General features: G+C 40.1%; 1 protein-coding gene across 3 annotated transcripts; it reads left to right on the forward strand.

Annotated features, from left to right (window-relative positions):
- Positions 1 to 891: 891 nt before the first annotated feature.
- dnajc4 (DnaJ (Hsp40) homolog, subfamily C, member 4) lies at positions 892 to 8,674 on the forward strand. 3 transcript variants are annotated; one of them, XM_023811501.2, is made up of 7 exons: positions 892 to 1,065; positions 2,198 to 2,325; positions 2,931 to 3,021; positions 4,047 to 4,231; positions 4,436 to 4,606; positions 6,921 to 7,007; positions 7,471 to 8,674. In XM_023811501.2, exons 2-7 carry the CDS (start codon positions 2,234 to 2,236, stop codon positions 7,565 to 7,567), a joined length of 723 nt encoding a protein of 240 aa, XP_023667269.1. In that variant the 5' UTR covers positions 892 to 1,065; positions 2,198 to 2,233; the 3' UTR covers positions 7,568 to 8,674. The 3 variants fall into 3 exon arrangements, with proteins under 3 accessions (XP_023667269.1, XP_072573562.1, XP_023667270.1); XM_072717461.1 differs by lacking the exon at positions 892 to 1,065 and adding an exon at positions 1,072 to 1,636; XM_023811502.2 differs by lacking the exon at positions 892 to 1,065 and adding an exon at positions 1,072 to 1,574.
- Positions 8,675 to 8,851: the final 177 nt, after the last annotated feature.

The following is an 8,851-nucleotide window of genomic DNA, read 5'->3' on the forward strand; positions in this document are numbered from 1 at the left end:
AAACGGGGGAAATTGACAGAAGGCAGGTGACACAGCTTAGCTGTTTGCGAGGGTGATGGCCTGAGGGAAGAAGCTGCTCCTATGTCTGGTGGTTTTTGTGTTGAGATTTTAACTATTTTCCATATTATATCCATTTTATTCTAGCCAAGCAGTTCAGGGATGATATTTAACTGCATTGCAATTCCTGCATGAATATAGGACATTTGGTGATAGAAGAATGTATGAATGCACTAAAACTTGGCTATCATGAACTATGGATCTTTATCAAGTTAGCAACTCAGAATGCATGGGATTAAAGAAAGAAGCAAAACTATTGTAAAATAATACAGCAAAATGAGTGGCCTGTGCCTTTAAGTACATAAAAGGAGTTTTCAACATGCATGCAGTATATGTTACACCTCGTAATGCCATTATATTATATCATCACATCAGATTATGAATGAGATACATGTTCACTATTTATTGAGATACATGTTCACTATGAACCTCCTGGTGAAGGTCATATTGGCAGCCAAGTCAGTCTACATTTTCCCCACTCGCAGAATGAAAAAAATGTGACGTGTTTAGAAAGAAATACTTTATGATGATGGAACGTTTTAAGTATTGTCATGCTGAGCCGTTTGACGTATATGGTGATGTATATTGCTACATGTTATTTTTACATTTCATTTGCTAAGCTACCAAGGATTCCATATGGGTAATGTAAATGACAGTAGTTCACCCTACGTTTGGTGTATTATGATAATAGTAGGATAGTATACTCTTTATTTTTTAAAGAAGAAACGTCATTAGAAGGGATTCAGAAGCAGAGCGATCCCCTAGATAGTCCACAGTGGCAGTGAAACGCGGAAGCAGTAAGCTAAAAAGCAAATAAACAAAACTGAATGGAAATACGAGAACGGTCAGCTATATGCTTTCTTTCCGTTGAATGAAACTTAACAATGGCCTTTGAGGTATACAGCGTAACACCCCGTGAAAGGGTTAAGCTCTCCAAGCACCGCGTGACTCCTACGTTATTCGCCCACGTCACACATTCAACCTCGCATATTCATAATGAAGTGAAACGTAAGTAGAACGCGCAAAATGTCCCTTAAATTATTGTATTGTAGTCCATCAGGACATCTTCATTTCCGCTGTTTTAGCAGTTCTAACATGTCATATCTGTGACCATTGCAGTTAAATTTGTTTATGTGGCCATTTCGATCATGGCCACCTCCGTAGAAACATTTAGTTATATAACTTGGTTTATATGTGTGATTATGCAGTAACGAAGATTATGTTTGTCTCCCAAATACAGATTTCTGTCTAATTTTTAAACCGTCTAAGTGGCTAAATTGGTCGCTAAGTACGACAATGTATAATAGCAGGTTGTATTTCACTAAATAAAGTTTAACCTGGATTCTGATCAAATTCTTCTCTTTCCTGTTGCATTGTACAAGTTTGCACTACACCGATTGCCAACTTGCAGTGCAGAAATATTCTCACCTGCAAAATGACCCCGGGATTTAACAACTGGCAACAGTGACAGTTCTCATCTACGCCTTTACGCACATCCTTTAAAAATCATTGTTTGGGTATATTTTATAAATTTTGTTCTTTAAATCACGTTCCAACATATGACCAAACGGAAAGAAATGTACGTCTCCCTCGCTGAAAAAACTGATGCTGTAAAACCAGCAACTGCTTTTGCCACTTTTATGCCAGTTTTTAATCTTAATTGTTTTAATACATATTGTTTATTTATATTTCATATTATTTAATACATTTACATATTGCTTATTCGTTATATTTCTGTTATATTTAAGCTATTATATTTTTAGTTATCTGTGTTTATTATACACCAACAGGCAGTCTCAGGGGTCATTCAGGGTTACATTTCACTGCATTTTGTACGTGTGTAACTGCATGTGACAAATGAGCTTGAATCTTGATATTATAGTAGTTAAAATGCTTGCCTATGTTTATATAACAAAAAAGTTTACTGACTTTGTAATTCCCTTAGACTTTGATTGATTGGTTGATTAATTGCTGATTCGTATTTTTCCACATAGAACTGGTTTTAAATAAGGTGAAATATATTCATACTTAGCTGAGAGCACAACATAATCAAAACCAGTTGTATTGAGATCATTTGTTACATTAGATAATTAGTTTGGCAGGCAAAGCCTCACTTGTAATGGTTGTGTTTGTTTCGTAGGTGGGTCCTCAGCTTGGCTCGCCATTACTTTCTGTAATGCAGCTGGAAGTGCATCTTCGCTTGTGTCAACGCTGTCTCCTTTATTGTAAGGGTGGACCACGCCTCTTCTCTCTCAGCACTTTAAATGGGTATGTGGCTCAGCGAAACTTCTGTAGATCTTTACCGCACCGATATGTCATCGGTGCTGCGGTGAGAGCTATGTAAACGTGACCCGGGTCAGAGGTCATCCAGTTCTCATGCAATTAGGAATGGGATGTAGGCTTTCACAAGCCCTCTTTCAGCAACACTGAGCTAGTTACAATCCCTATTGTTAAACTGTTATATGACAAAGATATTTTTTTAATTCTGTACTTTAAGTTTATTCTGCCATTTATGATTGTACGTTGAAGTTCTGGAAATAAAGCAAACTTTTATCCAGCCACAAAGAGCAGACATTTACTGGAATATCATGTTAGCATGCAACAGTCATGTGTAGTTGGTCAGCTGTACAGTAGATGCCATTTTCTAATTTGTGATAATTCTTTAAATGTGATGTAATTGTTATTTTTTATATGCGTAAGCTTTCATATGCTTTCATGTGCTTGTAAATGAACTAGTGTTGGTTTGAACATGCCAGAATATTTATGTATGTTTAACTGAGTTCATATTAATAATGCATTTATTTATGCTTTTAAATGTATGTAGGTATATAGTTCTGGATCCTTCCTACTTTATTTCCTTTGATTTATTTCAGATCTGCTTTGAATTACTACGATCTTCTAGGAGTGAAACCAGATGCTTCACTGGAGGAAATTAAGAATGCTTTTTTTAACAAGTCCAAAAAGGTAAACCCTGCTAAATTGTTGCAACTGAAATTTGTACATGTGTGTCAGCCTAATAACTGAATAAACAAACAAATAAGTCAATCAATCAGTCAATCAGTCGATCAATCTTTCGCACAAGCTTTCGTGCATTTTCACTTGCTGGGCTGTTCTGTCTACTGTCCACATGAGGAGGCTCTTGTACAGGGCTGTAGAGGGGCAACACGTCAGCGATTGTCATTCTGTGGTTGGTACATGTGTGGGAGGGGCTGTGTGTGTGTGTGTCAGAGTGTGTTTGCATATCTGTAGAGAGATTATGTGCATCTGTCTGTATGTCTGGATGTCTGGACAGAGCTGGAGGGAGAGATGCCAGTATGTGTGGTGTCATAGAGCGGCTGTGTCTTTTGATTTGTAGCGTGACTGGGGTGAGGGACTGAGGCTGCTGGATAGGGGCGTGTTGTCCTGTGTAGAAAAACGCTGATGGAAATGAGATAAAGCCCCCACAAATGACAAGAACCGAGAGGAACTAGGGGCTCCAAAGACCTTAAGCAGTTTTTTTTTTGTTGGTCCATTCAGTCTTTCGCATATGAAGATGTGACCTTTAAATGTAGATTTATGGTGCTGGTTTTCCTCCGTTGAACTGTAGCATTGAGTCACCTTATCTGATGACTCTCCATCTACTTCCAGTCTCGCTGCCTCTGGCCCAGATATTTACAATTACTGTCTGGCTCAGAAAATTAATCATTGCCAGTTTTACATGCATACGTCTGTCCTGCGTATTGACGACATGCCGTGTCATTGACTCCCTCCTCTTGATTGCGTAATAAAACATGCAGAAACTGACGGCAAAGCATGTCCTGCTGGAAGTTTCACATTATTCTATGTGAAGAGAGGAAGTTCAATGTTATCCCTCCCCTGTGTTTCCTTACGCTGTCTGCCTGCTTGTCTGCCCTGATAAGCTGCCTGCAGTTGTACCTTTTTCGTCTGGCTTCAGGCATAATTCCTTTGGCCGCCTCTAACCAGCACCTCCCTTTCCTGTGGTCTGGCAGTTACATCCAGACAGCGACCCCGACGACCCAAGTTTGCACAGTCAGTTTGTGGCCTTGAATGAGGCCTACAGAGTGCTGATCCGCGAGGAGTCCAGGAGGGAGTACGATCTACGAATCCGATACCGATATCATGGTGGGGAACCTTTCAGCCCAGCATACGGCTACACCTCCAAGCCGCCATCGAGGTGAGAGAGAGGAGCAGCACTTACAGTCAGTCAGACACTGACATGTACCTTGTCCTTATTTTCACAATCCACAATTAGGCTTTAGTGGCCCTGTGTAAGGCCGGATAAATACAGATGGATAGATGGTTCTTGTGTGAAGGCCCTTATTGATGCCAGCGATCCTTCTGCTGGGGCCACTGAGCGGCTCCCGCTGTTTCCCCCCAGGAGTGCGCAGCATGCGGAGCGGATGCGATATTGGGAGCAGTTTCGCTACGCCCCACCTCAGGAGAACACCGCGGAGCACCGGCAGCGGCAGAAGAAGCAGAACATGCGCCTCGTCGGTTATTGCGTCCTCGGCATGCTTGCCAGTGTTTGCATCCACTACTTCGGCTTCAGGTATACCTTGATAAATCTAAAAGGATTGCAGCCCTTTGCGCAGGCTGTGAATTTAAATTTCTGAAATTGACAGTCTTTTGTAGAGTCGCATGAGTAGAGTTGCGACCAACCTGATGGCATGAGCATCACTTTTTTGGAATTAATGTTGTTTATTATGGATTGTCATAAATACTCAGAAAAACATGCATGTATAGTAAGATCAGGTGAGGACCATGTTAAAGATTTTGTGCAGGTTTCCGTTCAAATGTAATGACGCCATTTGTAAGAGGTGTGACAGGTACCAAAGGTTATGCACAAGTGACAATCAGACAAAATGGATCACTGCTTATTTTGGGGTAAATTAAACCACATGTCAGCTTGAATTTTCAGGTTATTTTGTTCTCTCGCTTGTAAGCTCTGGACATTGTAGCACAAGGTCCGGATATTTTCCGGAGTTGCCCTTTCACACATGTGACATGCAGCTGGAGATTGTCCGTGTCAGATGCATCCGCACTTGTTAGAAATACTCCAGTTGGTTTAGACTAGAGGTGGCGCTTGGGTAGAGAATGCAGGTGGCAGGAGGTCATGCAAAAAGTATGCCACTGAAACTACAGCGCTTTGTTTACAGCACTTCTGAGTGAAGTTCCCGAATCTCCTCGTCTCTCCAGTCAGCCATGTTCGTTGGGATCTTCTTCCTGTAAATGACCCTCTTCTTCACCCTTGGACGTTTCTGCTCTTCTGTTTTTGCACCAGTCGCGTAATAGAAACGTCATCAACACGCCCACACGCTCGAAGTGAACTCTCCGGAATTCTCCCAGCTTCATTCACACATAGGAGTCAATATGAAATTTCCTGGACTTTGTGCTAGGGAACTAGTAGGGTAAAGTCCATTTAGCGCCCGGTACGATTGGTTTGGGCATTTGCCTCCACACATACAGCCCCCCGGGGTGATGTCTAGAAAAGTTCAGGATGGCAGTGCATGTTTGATAGCCGCTTTAGTGATGTACACAAACTACTTACCATTCAAAGGCCTTGTGCATGTTATTCTTATTTTTTACTTCACACTTTATTGTCAGTCTGGTTAGATAAATTTGCCTGGTACGGGTGCTTATAGTCTTTCCAGGTGGGAACAAGCAGATTTATTATTATGGTTATTATTGTTAAATAATAGATGTTTTTACACATTGAGTAGAAATATCGAAATTATGTCCCGGACTTTGTTTAAATTAGTAGATACTGTTTTCAGTTGTCTCGCATTTGTGGAAATACAGGATAATAGAAACACGTTTGAAATGGTAGAATAACGTAATAAAAGTATAAATGGTAGAATAACGTAATATAACATAAAATCATTTTTTGCCTCAAAGTACAAAAGTTTTAAAAGCTTTAAAACATTTTATATGAACTAAAAGATGTCCCCACACGAATCTGGGAATAGATTGGGGATGAAAAATGGGAACTTTGAAGTTATGTCGCTGAATCCATGGTTTCCTGTCTTTAGCATTGACATGGTAGTGAAATTTATGCAACAACTGGGTTAGATGAGTAGGTTAGTTAAAAAAAAAAGAAAAAAAAAACAACAACAATTAAGGTGCCAGAGTCCCTGTGGAACCCAGAGACGTGGCTGCCTGAATCCCCCCTGCAGCTGCCCCAGCCAGGGAAACATTGAAAATGCTACATGTTGTTTATGTTTCATTGTTTACTTAATGTCTCTGCATGTATGTTATTGTTACCTGTGCGAGAGTATGATAACGCTCAATGTTTGTTCATGTTTGAGTGCCGTGTGAACCATCCAAAGGCTAAACAGCCTTGCTTTTGTTTAAAGAGAAGAGTCCGGTGGGGCTTCACACAGACCCCTCCGTTTCTGATACTCCTGATACTGGATTTAATAACAAAGCCATATCTGGAGATTTCAGTAAAAAAAAAAAAAAATGTGAGGAAACGGCACTGCTGCCTGCAGTAAAATATTGACAGACTGTTCAGATGTGTCTGGGTTTTTATAAACGGCTGGCTAATAACATTGTGGATGAACTGATATGGACTGTGTCCAGCGTGTGAGCATCTGAGGGGAGTTCTATTAAAGGCAGGTTATGGGAAATAAAACAAGGTCCTTTGTCTGCCGCCTTATAGTGGCTGGCACATTGTGATTAAGGGCCCCGCAATTTAGCACCTTGTTTTGGGAAAGGCAGAAGGGACTGACTTCTTGACCTTGCTTTCTCTCCACATGGGCGTTTTTTTTTTTTTAATTTATTTGCACATGTGCCCTTTTGGCTGATGTGATTAATCTCCAGCTCCTGTCTGTGTTTTGTGCATGTGGACCTCACCTTGTGACCAGGAAGCTAGAGGAGATGCACAATAACTTCATGGACGAAAAGGACAGAGTGATCACGCAGATTTACAACGAGTCCAAAGAGAGAGCCAGGTGAGTGACGTAACACGCAGACACACGCGTGAGCTGTGACTCATCATATTGGTCTATCAGAAATTGAATAGAATGCAACACAAGGGAATCATTGTAGCTTTTGTCCATTTTACAAGGTCAAACAGGCATGGACAGAAATGACACCCTTTTGTTTTCAGTAATATATTTTTTTTGGATTCAAACGTTTGAAAGCAATATAGTCAATTTAATGCAAACCTTATTAAGCTAAACTGAGATTAAAAATCATTCTTTTAATTACCTTATGACGTTAGAGCTCTCCCTTCTTAATTATGAGCTATTGATTTAGTGAGTGCAGAGAATACAGAATGGTTTTGGCCAGTAATTTGAGGGAAGTCAATTTCAGTGGCGCTTGTGTATTGACTGTCTTTATTGATTGTGATTAAATATTCACAAAGGATGACCATAATAGTAATTATTTGTCAACCATGTGATTAATTTTCAGGATAAATGGGTTCCAGAAGCAGACGGAGATCCTGAGGCAGAAACACGCTGAATTTCTTGAAAAATACAAGTGGCGCAGGGGTGGAGGCAACAAATAGAATTGGGTTCTGGGGGGTTGACAGTAGGGGCGTTGAGGGAGGGGGGGGGGCAAACCAGGGAACAATGTGTTATGGGTATTATGAGTGACAAATGCCAGCACAGGAACTGGGTGGATTGAGTGGAGAGTAAGAGTGGAAAATTGTTACATTTAATTGAAAATGGTTATGTGAGGGATTTGGGAAACGTAACATGATTCTATCACAATGATGCTGAATTTTTACAGGTTTCAGAGATTTGAATTATGACCTGACTGATTCCTGAAACCGCAGGTGTTTACTGGGCAAATGATTACATCATTGAAGCAGAAAAGGTGAAGGCACACCCTTTGTCCCTTTAGACCTCCAAGCACACCCAGCTTCGGATATTAAATGGTTAGAAAGCACATGAGTGAGAGGAACTTGGACTTGAATTGCCAATAAGAAACCTCAAAGAAATTAAAAGGTCAATGATAGTGGTTAGGATTTAACTGTACCGATTATAATAAGTTAAATTATAAATTAAGTAATGCAAATATCTTAGCCAATGAAATAAAAGGAGAAAGGAGTGTTTGTGTCCTTAATTGTCTTTATACTGGCTCGGCATCAACCAGGAGCCAGGAGGGAGCAAAAACATGGACTGTCTGTGGGTCCCTGAGGACTGGGTTGGGAAACGCTGACTTGTATGACTTTCAGTTCCAGTCATAACTTTTAACACGGATGAACGAGGGACCCAAGACACACAGCTGCTAGCCTGTGTCCACCCCATTCTTGTGGCTTTTAGTACGTGTTGTACTCAGAACCTGCAGTGTTTTGTACACACTTATTCTTTGAGCTAATTTTCACACGTAATTAGAATGAGGTACCATCTTCACCTTGGTTGAATATCTGTGCCACACAGCAAGGCCCTTCAGTGTCAGGAATATGTATGACCTGGGATATAGTTCTGCATGAATAAACAAATGCTGTAAATCCAAAATGTGTTGACATTACTTGGAGAACTAAGTGCTTAAATTTGAGTACCACTTAACAGTAAATGTTTAAATGTAATGCAATGTAGCATAAATTTGAATTAATTATTTATGAACATGGCCATAAATGCTTAAAATAATTAAAATCCCTTCAAGCCTTTGTCTTTCACTTCTTCTGTTGGAATTGACATTTACTGCTAATCTTGTGCTTGTTGAATCTGCTGGATTTTAAAATGTTGTAAAAAGTATTTAAAAATGTTGTAGAAAGTATTTTAAAATGTTTTCTTACAGAATGTCTGTCTTTCAGAGACACTGCCTGGAATATTATGATAATAGG

Source organism: Paramormyrops kingsleyae, chromosome 10 (assembly GCF_048594095.1).
Source record: "Paramormyrops kingsleyae isolate MSU_618 chromosome 10, PKINGS_0.4, whole genome shotgun sequence".
NCBI classification, from domain to species: Eukaryota; Metazoa; Chordata; class Actinopteri; order Osteoglossiformes; family Mormyridae; genus Paramormyrops; species Paramormyrops kingsleyae.

Bases quoted from the DNA above. Each gene is read 5' to 3' on its own strand.
- dnajc4 (XM_023811501.2), top strand. From the start codon at position 2,234: ATGCAGCTGGAAGTGCATCTTCGCTTGTGTCAACGCTGTCTCCTTTAT. The intron at 4,607-6,920 runs GTATACCTTGAT...CCTTGTGACCAG, and splicing joins ATCCACTACTTCGGCTTCAG to GAAGCTAGAGGAGATGCACA. The intron at 7,008-7,470 runs GTGAGTGACGTA...ATTAATTTTCAG, and splicing joins GAGTCCAAAGAGAGAGCCAG to GATAAATGGGTTCCAGAAGC.